The following is a 20,831-nucleotide window of genomic DNA, read 5'->3' on the forward strand; positions in this document are numbered from 1 at the left end:
TATTTCATTCATTGAAGAAGTTAAATATATAAAACAAATCTTTCTAACGCAAATAACAAAACCATGAATGAAAGGGGGCAAGAAAGAAGAGAAATCTTTCACAGTATGTCAGTACACAATACACAAAGTATACATTTTGATACAAAAAATAGAAACAATACATAGAAATATGACCAAAGTTACATGATTTTCTTTCAAAATGTGAATCTGAATGACCTTTTTTTTTAAATATTGTAATTGATTGTAATTCATTTGTTTCTAATCTCCCTTCACTACTACATTCCATCCAACTGGTTTTGATTCTTGTTTTTTTAAAGACCTCTATTCTCTCTGTTAACACTTTCTCTTTCTCAAACATACCATGAAGTGGGATTAAAAACAAAAATCTCATTGGTATACTTCATTAGTACATTTTTTTAATCTGACAAATCAAGGACAGTAGATGTCTTCCCAGTGACTTGCTTTTGTTTCTAAATATTATGAATGAGTAGACATAACATTCAAATCCTTTAGAATACCAGCAGGAGATTCAGACCAGCCATTTGGATGATTATGACAGATGTATCTGGAAGGGGAGCTCTTAGATTTTCCATATGAATGAATATGTATACATCTAAGAGCACATCAGAGTCAGGCTTCGTGCCTCCAGTCCTAATTGCCTTTGCAAATGAGTCAATTAATTCAGAGAACAGAACATTATTAAAATGCAGGCTGTAGAGAAATGCAAAAAAAAAAGGATCAGGGAGTGCATTTTTGATGCGCTCGCTTCTTTTATATATGATGATGATGATGAAAACCCACACAGATGACAGTGATTTCTTTGAAAAGACTCTTGTCTTGTTTAAATATACATGACAGCGTGATGATGGCTGATGATGAACTGAATATACTTGGATAATAATTATTGAAAATAAGGAATTAAGTTCAAGTCAAGTAAAAAAACAACAACGCCACAACCTAATTGAAACCAAGAAACTAGATAATAATCATAATCAAATTACAAAACTATAGCTGATTAGTTTAGCCTTGCCTAAAGCATAATGTAAAGACTGTGAAGAAAAAAAAAACCAGCTAGAATGAGCTGTACATGTTTGTTGTTAAAAAAAAGTAGGTGGAAAAAGAGAAGATATTCATATATAATGGTGTCCAGCAACTTACACTTGATTCTGATTCTGACACATAGTTAAATAAAGTCAAAATGGTAAAAAGTTGGTATTTATATTGGGCTTTTCTAGTTTTGATGACCACTCAAAGCTGCTTTACACTACAGTTTTTGCCATTCACTCACACTTTCATGATACAGCAGCACATTCCTATCCCTCCTCTTTCACACGCTGGTGTGGTAATTAAGTGTCTTGCCCAAGGACACATCGGCATGGAGAGTAGCAGAGCCCAAAATCAAACCCACAACCTCTGAGTTGAAGGACAACTCGCTCTACCACTGAGCTACCATCGCCCCAAGATGAGAAATCTCTGGAGCCTTTTAGAGATTTCTGTGTGGTAAAACCCTCTCAAGTTTGAGGGAAAACAAACAAACACATCCATAAACTAACAAAGAGAGGACATCCTGGACGTGTGATGTTTTTTCTGCGTTGCCCTCTGTTTAAGTTGAGAGTAAGAAATGCGTCTAAATGGCTTAACGTTCCATCAGTCCTCACTGAGTGTTTGGGACATAAAGGTCATAGACACGGTGACTTCTGCAGTGTAAGTTATGTCACCTGACACCGGCTCTACTCTGATCGGAGTCATGTGATATCAATGTGGAGGAGATGTAAGAGTGAGCATGTGTGTACCTGCACCAAGATCATGGCTAAATATATTTTCATGTCTGTGGCACTATGTGTATCACATGACTGAGATGATTAAACTGCTCATCAATAATTCAGTCTGTGCAGTGGGTCTTTGTTCCTCCCCTCTCCCCTCCCTCCCTGAATCAATTCCAACCTCACACACCAGAAAATTAGATATAAGTCGAGAGTCTTTCTTCATCTAATAATGGAACCCAAGAAAACTGTGAGCGCTGCAGAGCCAAGGCTCAGTGATTGTGTTGTGATGATTTTGGATGCCTCTCTGTGGGAAAGCCTGATGCTTACACATAACAGATGGCACTCCTTCCCGGCAACTCTGTAATCCTGGGTTGTCAGGAGAATCACAGCGGTGTACAGTAGGAGTTCCCTCTGTCGAGACAGACGTCCCATGTCTGCAGCTTCAGCAACCTGAGCAGTGGTGTGACATGTTGTGGAGACAAAACAAAATCTGGTTAGATACTGCCTTTTGGCTATAAAGAGAGTAAATGAAAAATGGCCCCAAATAAAACTATATAGAACTAAAAAAGAGACATAAACAATCAAAAGAGAGAGGACATATCGATGTTCTCATAATGTCATATTTTTATATTTATAAGATTGTGTGAAGGTGTGTGCGCATGCATAGTTTGTGTATTTTTGTGCTGTTGTTCTGTAGTATTAGTTGGTGAAACGACAAAGAAATGCAAAAATAACAACAGACACAAAGAGGACACAGACGTAAATGCCACAAAGATGGGCAAAACAGATGCTGTTGTTTGTGTAATGTAGTTTGTTAGAACCTACAGCCAGAATATATAGTTTGATCATTTTGTTCATTATTTTGCAGGTTCTTTTGTTTTGTTTCTTACTGGTTTTATTAATTTGTTAAATTTAACTTTCAATTAAAAATCAGCTTCATTACCACAGTGCAAGTAAGACTGCTACATTAGTTTTATCCAATAAACTGACAACTGAATGCAGATTATTGTCAGTGAAGTTGCTCACTTGAGAGGTGTTTACAAAAAAAACACTAAACCATTCAAGAGGAACACAAGGTCAAGCCGTGTGATGTTTACTGTTAATAAGAATGGATGACTGGGTTCAACGCCAGCTTTGTCTCTGACTACCTACCCATGCATAATGTTGTTGCTAATTTACAAGAGAATAAATGTGCTTCATGAATAAACTTAACAACTTAACTTAATTAAACCTTCTCAAAAACACCAAGTAAAAGTGTAAACCTATAGGGCCCACATTTGAATAACAAAGATCCTAAATCTGGTAATTACATAGTTTATTCATGAGGCGCTTTAAATACCTTGACAGAGTATATTAGGGGCATATCATCAATAAATAATGTGGTGAACTGATTCTGGATCTCCTCTGGGGTGCAGGCCTATTTCCTATCAGACGCTCTCCTTCAAAATTAAAAGACTCAACCAATAAACACTTGAGATGAGGGTCAGCTGTAAAATGAGACCAGTCACGGGGCGAGGGGTCATTTGTTTGTGGCTGAAACTACATTAGCTAATAATAGCAGTACTTATATATCATACATATACATATATATACATATACATATATATATATATATATATATATATATATATATATATATGTATATATATATATATATATATATATTTGTCTGATTAAATTGAGGGAAAAGGGGATCCAAGGGCAAACCGTCCATTTTATGATGGTCCTTTGGGAGAGAACTGGTGCAGGAAATCTTCCATTGTAGGAGCCAGTCAGTGTCTAAATCAATAAGACAGCTTCATGGGGAAAAGGAGACGCAAAGGTTTGAACGACTGACTGAACATGGACAAAGCCTCAAAACAGCTAGTAGTAAATATAATCTATATAAAGCAATGAGTCCAGGAAACAATATCATTTGTAATTCTGATGAGGATGTACATACTACTGTGTGATTTCCTGTTATTGTTCATTTACTGGACGTTATTATGTCAATTGAAAAGGCTTACAATTTAGCACAGATTTGAGCAGAAGCACAAAGAGTCTGGTAGTTCATCTGCAATTCAATTAGCCCGTGTCTCCCCATCATGTTGCCCCTAAACTGGAGTCTTTATTAAAATGTGCTCAAATGTGCACATGGCTCGCTCAACCAGTAGATGGCACAATCTCACTTAACAGCACAAAGACCCTCAAACCTCATCACTTACAGGATCTTTGTTAATCACATAGGAGAGCCAGTGACAGTCTGAAGGCAATGTAAGCCCCTATGAAAAATTAATTATTGTATTCATCAAGAAATGAATTAATTAATATATCAGTTAAACCCTTGACTGACTGACTAAACTCTAGACTAAGAGTTTCTCACATCATCCATCCCTCTCCTCTCTCTCCACTCAAGCGCAGGTTTAACTCTCTCCTCCTCTCTCTCTCTCTCTGCCCCCTTCCCTCCCTCTCCTCACTACTCTCCCTCCTCTTACACACACTCACACATTTACCCCTTCATCTGTTACAGGCCACCAGACGCTGCGAGTAGAAGAGAGCGACTCGTATTTGGCTCCACTTCCGAGCATCAGCCGGAGCAGAGCGCACGGCCACAGCTACTTTCCAATGTCATGTAAGACAAACTGGAAGAACAGTGGATATTTTTTGAATTAAAGGGATAATAACTGTGGCTCACAAGCAAATAACAGCGCCTGTTTTTGATTTTATCCCTTCAATTTCGTGCGCGCTAAGGTGGCCATGGCGCATTTTACGCACTGCAGATAACCAGCGTTTTGGAGCAAAAACAAACGAGAGAAAATATGGACTGAAAAGCCAGTAAGTTTGCATTTACTTCAGGAGAGTTCAAATGGCGGCACTTCGGAGAAAATTTGGCGAGGACTACCAGGTAGTCAACACAAACAGGGCGACCACTTTCTCTGCTCCGGTCAAGAAGAAACGCCAGCGCTTTGTGGACAAGAACGGTCGCTGCAACGTGCAACACGGGAACCTCGGCGGAGAGACGAGCAGGTACTTGTCTGACCTCTTCACCACTTTGGTGGACTTGAAGTGGCGATGGAACCTGCTCATCTTCATCCTAACCTACACCATCGCCTGGCTCGTCATGGCATCGATGTGGTGGGTCATCGCCTACATCAGGGGAGACTTAAACCACGGCCACGACTCGTCCTACACCCCCTGCGTGGCCAATGTTTACAACTTCCCCTCAGCTTTTCTGTTCTTCATCGAGACTGAGGCCACCATCGGCTACGGCTACCGGTACATCACAGAGAAGTGCCCCGAGGGCATCATCCTCTTCCTGTTCCAGTCGCTGCTCGGCTCCATCGTGGACGCTTTTCTCATCGGCTGCATGTTCATCAAAATGTCTCAACCTAAGAAACGCGCAGAGACGCTAATGTTCAGTCAGGACGCGGTGATTTCTCAGCGAGACGGGAAACTGTGCCTCATGTTCCGCGTGGGGAACCTGAGGAACAGCCACATGGTGTCCGCGCAGATCAGGTGCAAACTCATCAAGGTAAGATCACTGTTATAATAATAACACTCTGAAAAGTGACTTTAAAGCCAGCTGCCTTTAAATCACTGCAGCAAGGAATACAAATAAGAGTGAAAAACGTCAAATAACATATTTAAACAGAGCTGCTGCACTGGTTGGAAAACTTTAACTGTAGCTTGAGTAAAGTAGATGCAGACTGACAGTTTGCATCTCCTTAAAATTATTTTTAACTTTAATTTCCCTTTTTAAAATCAATCTTCTTTTTTTAAATGAAAGTGCAACTGTAAGCAGCACCCACTCTATATGCTTTGGGAAACAGAACAGGCTTAAGGCAGTATTACCATAATCCTCCAGCTGCAGGATGGTGAGGCTGGTGGTGGTGAAGTGGCAGCCAGGTGCATCCCAAACCTCTGAGATAACAGAACAAAGGCAGAGGGTTGGTTCTTTGTGGGGAGCGCTGCAGCGGGGATAGCTGACACTCACGTGTCCCAGTTCAGCTCTCTCCTCTTCAGAAGATGACACCTGGACAGACGTCTGTGTGTATCTGAGAGTGGATGTGACAGGGTGAGATGAGAAGTTAGGCTCAGTGAGTCCGTGAGTGGCAGCTTCACACACAAGATCACTGAAGTTAGTGAAACGGCACCCATGGATGAGAGAAAGGGTATTGAAGACAAACTTGATGTAGTTGTATTTGATTTTTCTAGAGAAATGGGCTTTTTATGACAGAAAAAGTTTTTTGAAGGCAGTGCTTTTTTAGGGTTTAAAACATACAAAACACAACACACTTCTTTCTTGGCATAAAATGTCCATTTCTAGTGATAGTTCCCACCTCCAAGAGCACCCGTGGTCTAAGGAACATCAGCAGAGCTCCTTCCAACTTTCACTTCTATATTTAATTTGTCTTTACCAGGTTATAAAATGTGCAAAAACATGTTTTAACGTGGGTGCATCAGGACTGGCTCAAATAATACCCACTGGATATAATGGTGTGGGTTCCTCACTGACTGTGCCACACTGGTTTACCCACTGAAAAAGAACCTCAGCAGATTTGTGGGCGAATATAGTCAATGAAGCTCACTCTCTAAAAACAAGCAGCAAAACAAGCAGAAAATCACCACAAATACTAGCAAGACTGACTGGCTCCTCCTTTAATGATCATAATAGAGATCCTTTCAGCCACATCCGCGTTTAATGTGCAAAATGGGCCATAAATAAGACAAACAGTGTTGGTGAGGTGCTTGGAGCTTGTTTATGTCTGTGTTTTCCTGCACGCACAACGTTGGTCAGCTTAATGATGCATGCAGTCAGAGAGGCAGGCAGAGGAGGACCAAGCTGTTCCACAGTTGTAGCCCAATAGGCATAAAATCACACACACGTGGATTTCCCAAAGTCTCTCCTCCTCTCACTCTCTGTTACACACCTATGGCACTGTGACATTGCAGTGGATGACCAAACCAGAACAGGATACTTTTAAAAAGGAGATAATAAAAATAATACATTCTTTTTTACCTGCGTCCTTTTTGAGGTCTAAGACCTCTGTGTAAACCCTCCTCTCAGTGGACTACAATAAGCACAGCATCCACTGTGTGCTGCTTAGTATTTATATATTTATTTATTTTTGCTTCAGGGTTTTCTGGTCTAACCTTATTCTTTCGCTTCAAAGCCTCTCTCACCGTAGCAGAATATTTGCGGCAGCATTTCCAGAACACAGGACACACAAACAACTCTGTGGGGGAAAACAGCAGTGACTCACTTTTGAATACATGCACCGTCTTAGTTAAACTTACACCGTAATATAGTGTATTTAATGAGCCCTAAAAAAAAGTTGCAATATCTTTTGACTCTCCGTGCAGTTCCTGTGTAGAAATGTTGGTGGTGCTGTTGAACTGTATGCTCTCACAAGTCATGCCTCGTGTGAAACAATCAGACATGACTGGAATCATTTCATCTCGCACTGATGCAGCGAGCGAGTGTGTGAGAGAGAGAAAGAGAAAGAGAGAGAGAGAGAAAGAGTTGTAGGAAAAGATTTCTGTGATGACTTTTTCAACAAGCTGCATCTAAAACTATCACAGTCTGTACACACTGTGTTTGATTGAAGACTGGTTTAGTCAATAATCTGAGATCGGTGCCTAAATGTACTTAACTCTAATACCTCAATTAAACAGTTATCAACTGCAGTGCTGCTCCTGTTCACACATAAACTACAGTCTGTAGCCACTGAAGCAGGCACGTCATTTACAATACACTTCATTTAGTGAGAGAACTGCTTCCATGTGACACTTTTCTCATTCAAAAGAGGTTGAAGTAAAAAACACCTTGTAATTGGTTGTTAAGAAACATCTCCATAAAGGTATTTCAGCATTTGAATTGTGCTGAGTGACACCAGAATGTTTCTCAATCACGCTCAACGACATCTTCTTATAATCCAGTGTTTGTAAGTGTGAAAGTGTTTATGGACGCTTGACTCACTCCACCTGCAAAGGCTGAAAAATGTAGCCGCCTTCTGTAGAATGAAATAAGAACTGAGATCCTTTTAACGGCGTACATTTTCTGATTTTTAAACCTAGGCACGGCTTTAGAATTAGTTATTTTATATATCTTAACCCATCCTTTTTACACACCAGTAGTGAACACACACAAGCAGTGGGCAACACTTTTCTGCACCTGGGGAGCAATTTGAGCAACCTATCCTGGGATTTGAACTGGCCATTCTCTGGCTACAAACCCAATGCCTTTTCTCTCGGCCATGGGCCCAAACTCAGTGAGAGTGGGTGGGTGTCAGAGTTACAGAACTAGTGTCAAACGTTACAGGTTTTTTGTTACGAGTACTCTCTATAATGGAAATGTCAAAATCCAATAGTTTTCTTTGTTTTTGTTGTTTCTGCTGGTGAATTACAGAAACTAAGTAGAAAGCATGATGTAATATTGTGTTTCAAATCATGTGAGATCATGTGCTGACTCAGTATACGAGGACAAGACAAGACAAGACGGTCTTGAATGACTCCCAGGCGTGTCTCAAGAACAGGATGGAGACAGTATGTCATTCAGCATAAGCTCATCATTAGATAATGTTCCAACTGGGACAAATAAATAAAACACTGATGTTTTCCTGTGGGCCTGACTGTGCCGAGTCCATCTGTAGTTACAAGGGGCTTTGAGACAGTTGGGTCAGTTTTTCTGTTCGCTGTTTACAGAGGACACGCAGTGAGAGACTGTCTGGAGATGAAGCGTTCACAAGAGATTTTTCAGCTACATTCTCACATGGGCTCTATCAGACATTATCTGCGTTTGACCACGGAGTAGGCAGACGTTAAGGATATTGTTTGGAGCCACATTGGCAGACACATCAGTGCATCTCTGAAAGCAACAAGAACATTTCACTCAGTCATAACATTCGCCACAGCTCCACACATCAAATGGCTATGTTGTAATTGCAGTAGAAGTACTGATACAAAAAGGTTGTGGACATAGAGGTCATACTGGTCACTTCAGTCTGAACTCCATTCTTGTGGCAGGGGATGATGCAGACACAAAACTGCTCTTAGTCCAGTGTGGTGTGCCATAAATTTGCTAAAAACAAACAAACCTGACCTTTGGTTCGTCTTGGGCCTCGGGGGCATCTGCACATGCCCAGATACAGAATTCTAGTCTTCTCTCTGTCTCTGGTGATGCCAAAGAAGTGTTTGTGCTTGTGTTTGTTACACCCACACAAGGGACTCCAGTTCTAAGTCAGAAACAAAGATAAACCAAAGTGACGGCTGCCGGATGACGGAGGAAAAAAGGTGGGAGGGACGGACCAATGGGAGCCGTCATGCAGAGACCCACCATAAGTAGTTTGAAACGCAGCGTCCATGACAGCCTGGCTGAGCATCCTGGTGGTACAAATATGAAGAAATGTATTAAAAGTGACGGGAGGTGGTGACAGAGCTGGAGGGAAGCTCATCACAAGAGGACAAAGAAATAAAAACTATTTTAGTTTTTTAATTACGGGAAGCCTCCTACTGTAGATATACGGTATACAAGGAGAAAACCCCCCAACGCTGTTTATATCTCTGTGAATGACTGAACGATAGGCTGAAAAATAGTAGCTAGATCTGGAATTGATTGTTTTGAATTTTGAGAATAGAGATAGAATGACACCATTATGTTGTAAACGTCTGGAGAAAAGACCACCATCATCGATTGTCAAGCCTCATATAGCCAGAGAGACACATGATCCTTTCTTCTTTGTATCCCATTCTTAAATAATTCAGTCTACACAGGTTTTTTCTTAAAAAATTCAACACAGCTTGGTTTATTTTTCCTTCTGGTAAATTTAAAGGGACAGCTTTGTTGTTTATACAGTGAGCTGCAATAGGAACATACAACACAATTTTCATCCATCTTCTACTGGTTTATCCTCCTAATGAGGGGTCACAGGGGTTGCTGGTGCCAATCCCAGTTGACACAGAGTGTAAGGCGGAGTGCACCCTGGTCAGATCTCAGGGCCACATAGACAAACAACCATTCATAGAGTGTCCAATTCGCCTAATCCACAAATCTGCATGTTTTTGGACTGTGGGAGGAAACCCACGCAAACATGCGGAGTTAACAACACCCTTTTCTTTAAAATAAATTTAAAAATTAGGTAAACAATTGCTAAAATGCAGCATTATTATTCTTAGATGAGCCAGACATGTTGAGACTCAAGACAACAACAATAATAATAATAACAATGTATGTGCCGTGTTCCACTATTTTCCTTCAACCAAGTAGAACTCAGAGTCAACACAGTCACAACAAAACACATTTTGACAAGAACATTATGACACATGTCCCCGTGCGACACATTGACAATTAAAAAAAACAAACAAACCCAGAGCAACAACATACTAGGGCTACTATTTAAATCCTGCTTTTCCTTTGCCAACCACTTCATTTTGTTTCATTTTATATTTTATTTACGCCTCCACACTGACCTAACAGTGTAATTTCACATGTCTCTTGATCATAACTCTAACTCTAACAAGCCAAACTCTGGCAGCTTTTCCACTACTGACACACCACTGAGAGCAAGGCAGCCCAGCACCCAAAGACATTATCCTCATATTATGACTCAGCAGGCCAGTCCATCATTTATTACACAGAGTAAAGATTGAGAATTCAGATGAGATTATTGTTTTGTTTACTTCACCTGGCCTTTAAAAGTAAAATATTTTGCCAACACTGTTAGTTGTGTTCAAAAATGCATAAAGGTCCATCAACCAAAATTTGTTATTTCCCCCCCACGCTACAATTTATTCACCTTCACCTTTGTGAGATTTGTGAGTGGGAACTATTAACTGGAATAGGTCACGCCAAATTGATACGGGCCCTGACGGGTATAGTTCTCTCTGAAGCAGGTGTGCCATTAGTGCACGTACACTGTGGAAACATGTTTAATGTGCTTTCTCACGTCCTTCTTTCACTGTTGTGTTAAAAGTGTTAAAAGGACCAAGACATGGCAACAAACACAGTGTCCACCCTGGGTCTTAAGTGTGTTTCTTTTGTGTGCCAGGCTTTTTAATTTTGCATTTTTCGTTCTCTCCCCAAATCTGAAATGCTGTGCAGAGCAGATAAATGTTACAGTGGAACTGTCACATTGGGGGAAGAGAAGAAAACATTTTGATCACGGTCAGTCTGCAGCCTTGAGCTGTGAGGAGTAAACTCAGTCAACAAGGAACATGGAAAGTATGACTAGAAAACTTTTTATAGCCTCTGAACCCTTTCACGTCAACTCATTTTATAACTGATAGAACGACAAAGCTGTTTTCATTTAGCTGTGTTCTTTTAATATAAAGAGTTAATTGTGTTTAAGCAATTTAAAAATCAAAGGTATCTTTATTATCCCCACGGGAACAACAGTGACAAAGAGACCTTGACGCATAAAGGTTTAGTTGACATTAAACTTAAAAATGCCACTGGCAGCTGGAATCAATGAGTTCCTCAGTCTCTTTTTTTACTGCATCTGTGAGTCAAATGTGACCAAATCAGTGTTTTACACTTGGCTCCAGCCCCTGCGACCCTCATGTGGAGAAAAAAGTGGTAGACAATGGATGGATGTTTCTGAAAAAAGCATTTATCTTAAATTTCTGACAGTTTCTGCCAAGATTTTATTGTTTTGTGATAATGTTTTTGGACAAAAAAAATATTCAATTCAGCGTGGAGCGTCTTCAACACACATTGACGTTTGTCACCAGTTCATTTTATTATCAGTTTGAATGAAACTATGCATCTCACTCACTGGAGGCTGGTTTGGGTGAAATGTTAGATTCTCCCAACCTTTCTAAACGCACAGTAAGGAGAAGGCGGACTCTGTCAAGCAGAGGGAAAGCTCCAAGACGCAGCCGACTTGTCAGTGGACAAACCTCCTTTCAAGCCACTGATTGATGACGGCCTGGCGGAGCATGGAGGGGGAGTGGAGTAGGAAGATCAGTTCACATTAGGTCTGTTCAAGTGAATTAGTCACCTGTCTTCATCCATGAGCATCATTCAAAGCGCAGAAACATGCCTTGTGCACACAGGAAACAAAACCATGTTGCCTTTTTAATGATAACGAGGTGCTGACACTGTGACTGTGCTGGTGAGCTTTGTATTAGGTTGAGATAAATATCCCTCATCCAGTGATTCTGCAGTAACGTCTCACTACAGGAATCAGTGAGAATGAATAATGGATTTGTCAGTGCTCGGGGAGTAAAGTCTGTTTGTTTGCTGGTGCAGAATGTTACATTTACAGGAAAGACAGTAGACGAGCTCAGTTATCTGTGGATCTTTGTGCGAGGAGAAGCGTAGGAGGGTGCCAACAGGGTCCATGTAAGGAGCTTTGCCTGCCAATGTTTGCATACAGTCATCCATCTTTTTAATCTTAAGTGACAAAGACAGAAAGAGAAAAGAGGAATTTCCCTAAGCAAGTATGACATAACCCACGTGGAAGAGCGATGCCGAACAGCATTCAGTGGCCCTGTAAGCAGGCGAGAAATAAAACATGCACCCTCCCGTCACGAAAGTCGTTCTCCAACACAAATCCGTAAAAACATCTCATTGGTATTCACAGGAAATGATAATAATAGCATGCGATGTTTTCTGGCAATGCAAAAGAGCCTGTTTACTTACACTTCATTCGCCGTGTGTGTGTTTGAGGGATCAACTAGCAAACAATGTCACAGAGAGGTCGGGATGAAATTAGGCTCCGACTGTCAGCTGCTGAACAGGAGTGACCCGGACCAGAGATTAAAGTAAATCGACTGAAACCCAATTTATTTCTCTTGCAGTGCCTGGATTTTTTAATGGAACATCCAGTTGAGTTCCTCTGTAAATACTGCATCTTTTGCACTGATCATCACTGGGGAGGATATGATATGATAATCCTTTATTGTCATAAATACACACATTATACGACGAGCAGAAGTTGGTGTTTAAAGCTTGTTAAGATTTTGAGATTGAGGCGTTTTTCAGTCTAACCCTATCAAACTGTGGAAACCCGAACCTCCGGCCGGATGATAATTATTCTAGTTTTATAAATATTCATGGTTCAGGGCATGGTTCAGGTCAGAGGTGATGTTCTCATAAAGTCTTTCAACTGGTTGAACTACAATCTTTGAGCTGATTTTCATTTGATGAAGCAGTTTTGATTTCACCGTAATGGGCAGACTTTTGTACTTATGTGGTATTAGAGTGCTGTAATACACTCATTATCACAGAGGTGTAAAACAAAACAACTTGTTTACTTGCCCCAAAAGACCTAAGGTGTCTTTTGGATGATGATCGTTTGCTTGGAAAATAAAGGTTTTGCATATTTCTTTTGCACACAGTGGCCATCCAGTGCATTTTGTTTTCTTGTTAAAGGATTCGGACTCGGACACAGAAGTTAGATAGAACATAGTGAATGTGCCACTTGAAAACAAAAAGGCAAGAGAGAAGAGTTCAGAAAACAGACGACTGCAAGTGAAAACAGAAATAATTAACCACTGCAAGTTAAACTCAAAGTCAAACATGATCCATTTGTCTGTTATGTGTCTTTAACTTACCTTATTATTTTTGGACCAGAACGAACACTTAATATGACACTGACTCTGTGAGGAAAACGTTAAGGAATAATGTGTTTTTTTATTCTTTAGTTTACAAAAAGAGATCCAGCAGAGGAACAGCACGAACTGCATGTGTAGGAGATCATTATGAGTGAGTGAGTGAGTGAGTGAGTGAGTGAGTGAGTGAGTGGCTGGTGGTTGACACATCCCAATTATTGACTGGGGCTAAAATGATGTAGTCAAAGATAAAAGGGAATAAAAGGGTAGAAGATGCTATTATAGATTATAAGAGAGAGTCAACATTGTTTTTCAAACATGCTTATTGAATAAAATACTATTTTGTTCCACTTGTGTAAGATGAAAAACACTGTGTACAAGGTGAAGTGTCACAAAGGAACTCAAAGGTGATCATTTGTAAAGATATTCTTAACCTGATTACATTTAAATTACACACATGGCCATTTTGAAGTATGTTATATCACTTGACTATTATTATTATTATTGGTATTATTGTTATAATAATAATATTTAAGCCACAAGCCGTTTTATCTGGAAGGAGAATGTACATATGTAACAAAAACAGGCTGCTAAGAGTGGACAGACTGATTAGTCAGACTAAGAGCAAAGGAGAAAATACATGCAAGACCTTGTTGCTGTGCTCCAACATCATCTGGGCAATTAAATGCTTCCGCACCAGTTAACACTGTGTGGGCAAGTCCTGTCCAAACACGGCTGTCTCATGGGTCTATTAAATGAAAACAGATTTGTTTTTTTTTATTCTTCTCTCTTCTCCCATTAATCACTTAGGACGGGAACTTCTAAAATCTAATCGAACTTCACCGCAAAGAGTCAAAAAAGTAAAGGCTGCATCACCACTAATAATCTAGAGGTGTCATATGTAGAAAATTATTTTACACTACATTGCTGACATTCACAAATTTAATGTAATTTAGATTTGGTTTCAGCAGGATTATGTAGTTGTACTGGGGATTTTTTACAGCAGAAATGACCAAAATCTACCAAAACCAAAACAGTAAAATTGTTTTACATTGTTTTACATTGCTTTCAAAATGTACTATTACATTCTGTAGAATCGAGGAGAGCTGCAGAGCTGAAAACAGCTGAAATCTCTGCAGGTTCATGAGTATAAGCAACACCTTTTACCTAAAGCTTTCATGTTGTCACGTGACATTATCATTAAAATCTCATAGTTTAAGTGACTGTAATATATATATTTTAATAGAGAGTTTATAACTGGAGACAAGGACAAACAACATGTATTTAATCCTTATTTTCATGTCACCTCCTCCACTGTTCCTTCCGTCTCTGTTCTCACCTTTCTCTCCGGTTGTCGTTTGTCTTTCAGTCTCGTCAGACACCCGAGGGCGAGTTCCTGCCTCTGGACCAGTGCGAGTTGGATGTGGGTTTTGGGACCGGTGCTGACCAGCTCTTTCTCGTGTCCCCTCTCACCATCTGCCATGAAATCAACCCCAAGAGCCCATTTTTTGACCTTTCCCAGCGCTCTCTTATGAACGAACAGTTTGAGATTGTGGTTATCCTTGAGGGCATCGTGGAGACGACTGGTGAGGGCAACTTTCTCTCGCCACTCCTCCTTTCAGCTCTTTGTATCTCGTCCACTTCCATCCCAGTGTTGCTGCCTTCCCACTTTCTTCCCACTCCCAATCTAAATGTAAATTCCTACATATCAACCCGTATAACGTTCCTTTTCTAACAGATACTAGTAATCTAGACAGTGAGATCTAATTTCCCCTCCTTCTCAGTTCTGTATACGGGGAAAAACACGGGGAAAAAAGTGAGGACGAGAAAAACACGTTAGAGTGACGCTATGATTGAATTATGAGGGATATTTTATTACTGGAGAATCAGTTTATGCCAACTCGACGCATAATCAAAGCCTGTGGTCACGGATGTGTGTGTCACTTTGATAGATGAATTGGTGTTGTTGTAAAAGTTACACTCACATTTTTCAGACTGCAGAGCAGAGGTAATTCTGAGCCTGTGATGTACAGTCACCACTGTAAACTACAGGCAGCCATGCGGAAGCGCTCTCAGTGACAACAAAGCCCTCTCAGTTGCATATGTAACAAAATCATTTTCCAATACAAAGAAATCCCTCTTTTCTTTTCAACTCCGGTTCTATCCACCCCCCACCCCCCCATAACAGTCACTTTGCCATCGCTGCAGAAGAAACCACGGAGCTGAATAGGCTTAGAGCAGAGGGTAGGGATCAGCGGGGACGCGCAGAGGCAGGCAGGCAACGTGGTCTGTGCTCTGTTGATAATGCCATTAAATCAGGGTACAGCCAGGAGTTTAGAGTCGCAGCGCTGTGGCACTCAGAGCTGAGGGCTGGAGGAGGGAAGCTGTGGCAGTGTCACCTTCAATTGGCCACGATGTGCCGTCATAGTCGCGCTAACACACATCCCATTAACTGCTGACACAGCTGTTCAGCTCCTTCCCATTACGCCTCAACCAGATTGGAAAGATTACCACTCAGCCACTACTCGTCAGCTGTAGGTCATATCACAGAGGCGGTTTTGTGTTCTGTTTTATGTTTCAGAGCAAATCTTAGCATACATTCAATAAATCTGTCTTAGTTGTAAACATTTTAGGTCAGCTGTAGACCCCGAGTAGGTTTCTAGCAGCAAAGAATGGACCAATGGGGATTGTTTGATTCTTGACGACTCAATATGACAGACTTGACTAAACAATAGGATGTCCTGACATCTATCTTATTCATCATCTTCTACCACTTTATCCTCCACATGATGGTCGCAGGGGGCACTGGTGCCAATCCTAGCTGACATAGGGCAAAAGGTGGGCTACACTCTGGACAAGTCACCAGTCCATCACAGGATCACATAGAGACAAACAACAATCCACTCTCACAATTTGCCTAATCCCCAAATCTGTATGTTTTTGGACTGTGGCAGGAAACTGTGAGAACCCACAAAAAAACCCACGCACACACACACAGGGAGAGAACATGCAAACTCCATGCAGAAAGGTCCTTGTTACAACCAGGTCGCAAACCCAGGTGTTCTTGCTGCAAAGGCAAGAGTGCTGACCACTACACCAACCATGGAGCCCACATCTTATTCATGGCGACATCAAAGGTCACCTGGTTGTACTCAGAGATGAAGAGAAAGTCAAAAAATGAATCTCAATCCCCAAGAAACATCAGCACACTACACTTTCACTCATATGCAGATGACACACACACGTCTATGTATGTGTTTGTGCTCTAATTAAGATTCTTCTTCAGTAATTATGGTCAGATTACTCTGAGAGTTAAGGCAGAAAAAGCCAGTGATTTTTTTTTTATTCCATAAAGACTCCTTCTCTGCCAAGTGCTTGCATAGCTGGGCTGCTGAGGGTTTTAAATCTTTATCCAAGATCCACCAAACATTAAGCAGCTCCATGAATGCCCACATGATGAAATGAAACTGGCTTGCACGTCAAGTGGTATTACTGCTGTCTTGCATGTATTACAGTCAGCAGAACTCCTAGTAACTAGTATAAGAGAATACAAGTGGAACATTAATGCTGGACTCATCCTCATGATTAAAGCCTCTGGGTTCATTAAGAAATATAATGACCTTTGTTTGGACATTGGACCGTTGAAGGTTTTCCGTGGATGAAGATGAGTAGTGAGGCTGGAATAGCATCAGGCTATGACATAACACCGCACATATCATCCCCCTGAGAAAGCGGACTCCTACATTAAAGACAACATGCGGTGTTTAGAGTGTGGTGTTTAATAAGAAAAGCTCAGGCTGAGGCGAAGCCACTGGCTCAGAAAAAAAATACGGACTAAGTGCTTATCGATTGCAAAGGAGCGACTATTTAAATGTCAAGAAAATATTGTTTACTCGAGCTGAGGTCAAATCGGGGGGGAAAGTGAATTTATGAAGCAAAATGTAATTATACTGTATACAGTGCCTTTGCTTGGGCCACAACTAAGGATTATTTCATTATTAATTAATGTGGGATTATTTTCTCAACTCATTAAATAAAATGTCAGACAATAAAAAGATCAGTGTTTCCCAAACTTTAAAATGTCAAGTTCCTCCAATGTCCTGTTTTATCCACACACAAAAGATATTCAGTTTATTGCCATAGAGGAGCAACATTTAGGAAGAATAAAATACACTCAGGGTATATATCATGAACATAGCCTGTAACTATAGAAATCCATGTGGAAGACTAGACTAGACAATGTCAATATAGACACACGCAGGTCACATCTGATCACTAGCAACATAAATATAATGTGAACAGTTGGTCAGGAAGATCAGATTCAGCATATCAGATTCAGAACCTGATAAGCTTACAAATCAGATTTGGGCTCTAGTCTAAAGCCAAAGTGGCACAGAGCAGAAAGAGAGAGATAACTGGAGGAAAACGTACCATTTGGCATATATTTTTTCTAGACATAATTTAAGAAGAAATTCTGAATTATGAAAAGTACTAACTCGCCACCTGTCGTTCTTTTATAGGTATGACTTGTCAGGCACGGACATCATATACAGAGGATGAGGTTTTATGGGGCCATCGCTTCCTGCCAGTGATGTCCCTTGAGGAGGGATTCTTCAGGGTAGACTACTCTCAGTTCCACAGCACCTTTGAGGTACCAACACCACCATACAGCGTCAAGGAACATGAGGAAAAGAATTCTCTGCCCTCGCCAATGTCTACCCCCATTCCTGCAATCACTGAAAGCCACAGTGCACGGCGTGACCGGGTGTTTTCTGTAGATTGCATTAACAGTTCAGACGAAAGGGCAGGGATTGGAGGGCGACTGCCCAGCAAGCTGCAGAGGATGAGTTCTTCTGGGAAGGAGGACCTGCAGAGGAAGGTGCTTCTGCTCAGTTCTCAGCACTCTGAGAAGGCTTGCAGCACAGGAGACTTGCCCCTGAAGCTGCAGCGTCTCAGCTCCTCCTCACCGGTGCCCGAGGCAGAAAATCGGCTGCAACTCAAGTCCCTCAAGGTGGGCTTTGAACCCATGACCCAGTCTACCGGAGACCTGTACCAGCACAGCCTTCAACCCACACTGTCCCCCGCTCCAGTCCTTGCGCACAGACCCCAGCCCTCCAGTGGAGGGAGGCCGGAAGACAACCTGCCAGCGAAGCTGCGGAAGATGAACGCTGACCGCTGAAACCCAAGCTGACACAGCAGACTTTCACTGACCTCAGACACAAAGAGATACGCATGGAACCAGTTTCAGAGATTTACTTTGAGTGCCACTGATGAGAAAAAAACAAATGGTTTACTGACAATTTATTGATTTGCTTTTTTCTTGAGACACTACCTTTACTGAAATTACTGTGATTTTTGTGTTCTATAGCAGAGGCATTCATGCAGACACACAACAACAAGAAAACACAAACTTCATGCTTAATGCAAACTTGACCATTCTGCCAGAGTTGTGCATGTATACACTAAATTAGTTGTTTAATGTATGCACCACTACACTAAATAGTTTATCTTAGTTTTATTTAAATATAAATTATATTACGATGAAAATAAATTATGTTTGATCAGTCCCTCTTCTTTGTGTTTTTATTGATGTTATAGCAAATAATCAATACTGGTTTATGAACTCATTCAAATGGTTTGTGCAACAGTTTGTCCAGACGTCAATAAGAAGCACAAAGTAGTTTTATTAAGCAACTGTTAACGCCATCATTTTTACCATATTGCCAAATGAAACCTAATGAAGGAACAATTCCAAAATTCATCAGTTTATAAGAGACAGTATAATGAGCTACACTGCCACTGACAGAGAGAATATGAAGGGCATTTATTGGAGAATGGAAGCTGATTAGAGTCAAACCATTGTTCCAGACAGAAGAGTAATCACTGAGGTATAAAGACTCAGTGATCACATAATACAATAGGTTTTCTTTTAAATGCATGTCTGAGAACATGACCGCAATATTTGTTCAGTAGACAGAGAGGATGTCTGTCTACTGATTGGATAACAATGTTGTCTTGGACATTTTCTGGAAAGATATCATGTAGATTTACATGTCAGACAGAGACTGAGATAACTGTCACTGACCAAACACTAGTTCTTTGATAGATGTCAGAATAATATACAGTGGTGTTACTTCCCATCCCAGACATTTATGGTCAAGGATCAATTCTCATATTAAAATATCGATATTTTTGTCGTTTGTGTAGTTTATCATTAACAGGAACACAGTGGAAAGTCAGTCAGTCAGTCATTATCTACCGCTTTACCCTCCACCAGAGGGTCGCGGGGGGTGCTGTGCCAATCTCAGCTACATCGGGCGATAGGCGGGGTACACCCTGGACAGTTCGCCAGTCCATCGCAGGGCCACACACAGATAGAGACAAACAACCATTCACTCTCACACACACTCCTACGGTCAATTTAGAGTGTCCAATTTACCTAATCCCCAATGGTTGTTGCATGTTTTTGGACTGTGGGAGGAAGCCGGAGAACCCGGAGAGAACCGACGCACACACGGGGAGAACAAACTCCATGCAGAAAGGCCTTTGTTCCAACCGGGGCTCGAACCCAGGTCTTCTCGCTGCAAGGCGAGAGTGCTAACCGCTACCTCACCGTGTGACCCACAGTGGATCTAGTCTAAATGATACCCAGTTGGTTGGGTATCACTACTTCTTCTGCCTGTTATATTTATATGCAAACTATGACTGTATAAACCCAGCTGCAGTGCTCAGCTCAGTCTATAGTTGGCAACATTAACAAACTATTTATAATTAAAGAGCAAGAAATAGTAGTATTGAAATACTCTGTGTATAAAGTATCGTCGATACCAGCCTGAATGATGATCAGCAGCTTTAATTTAGTTTGTGTATGAAGTAATATATGTCAAAGTAAAATAAATGTCAAAGAAAACCAGGAAACACAGGGCTAAATTCAATCCAGCACAAAGTAAAAAGCACACAAAAACCTGCCTCTGCAACACATAGGTCAGTGTGAGTATCTTAATTCAGCACTACAGCCGCACAAAGACAACTAAATCAATGGAAGCAGGAGGTTTTCCCCGCTTCAGCTGCACACTCGCAGAGACCTTCCCCCGTTACGTTTCTGCAGCATCGACCACCCACTCAGTTTACACACTCACGTTCACTCTCTTCTCTTTTTCTAATTTAGCCTCACACTGAGCGCCATGTGTGTTACACTTACTCACAGTCACTACAGACATGGTTTGTCCTCAGTGTCATTCTGTGCCAGTGAAAAGAGGAAATGTGCTCAGTGCAAAACATGGACAGAACTCAAGCAAAAACATAGTGATGAGAGAATTTACCTGAATGTAATCAATGCTTATGTGATCTACAGTGCTCAGTCATCAATAAGGTGAGGTTCATTTTCTGATTTCATCTCTCTCCCGCTCATGCTCTCTTCCTCAGTTCACATTATTTCTCCACTGTGGACGACACACTGTGCCATAGTTAAAAGCGCTGGATCAAAGAACAGACAGATTGATGTGAACTGTCAGTTTAAGGTCTGAAAATGTC

General features: G+C 41.0%; 1 protein-coding gene and 1 long non-coding RNA gene across 2 annotated transcripts; one reads left to right on the forward strand and one right to left on the reverse strand.

Moving 5' to 3' along the window:
• Positions 1 to 1,401: 1,401 nt before the first annotated feature.
• Positions 1,402 to 14,695, reverse strand: LOC122784683. Its single transcript, XR_006362210.1, has 3 exons — positions 14,638 to 14,695; positions 5,598 to 5,800; positions 1,402 to 2,216 (listed from the first exon to the last, which is right to left on the reverse strand). It is a non-coding gene; the product is annotated as an uncharacterized LOC122784683 (long non-coding RNA).
• On the forward strand, positions 4,242 to 18,865 carry kcnj19a (potassium inwardly rectifying channel subfamily J member 19a). Its single transcript, XM_044049991.1, has 3 exons — positions 4,242 to 5,277; positions 14,668 to 14,884; positions 17,819 to 18,865. Exons 1-3 carry the CDS (start codon positions 4,612 to 4,614, stop codon positions 18,475 to 18,477), a joined length of 1,542 nt encoding a protein of 513 aa, XP_043905926.1. The 5' UTR covers positions 4,242 to 4,611; the 3' UTR covers positions 18,478 to 18,865.
• Positions 18,866 to 20,831: the final 1,966 nt, after the last annotated feature.

This window comes from Solea senegalensis, linkage group LG19, assembly GCF_019176455.1.
Source record: "Solea senegalensis isolate Sse05_10M linkage group LG19, IFAPA_SoseM_1, whole genome shotgun sequence".
In the NCBI taxonomy this organism is placed as follows: domain Eukaryota; kingdom Metazoa; phylum Chordata; class Actinopteri; order Pleuronectiformes; family Soleidae; genus Solea; species Solea senegalensis.

What these genes read in the sequence shown, in the direction of transcription:
- kcnj19a (XM_044049991.1), top strand. Translation starts at nt 4,612, where the DNA reads ATGGCGGCACTTCGGAGAAAATTTGGCGAGGACTACCAGGTAGTCAAC. An exon ending in TCAGGTGCAAACTCATCAAG is followed by an intron (nt 5,278 to 14,667) that starts GTAAGATCACTG and finishes TTTGTCTTTCAG; the next exon opens with TCTCGTCAGACACCCGAGGG. An exon ending in GGGCATCGTGGAGACGACTG is followed by an intron (nt 14,885 to 17,818) that starts GTGAGGGCAACT and finishes GTTCTTTTATAG; the next exon opens with GTATGACTTGTCAGGCACGG.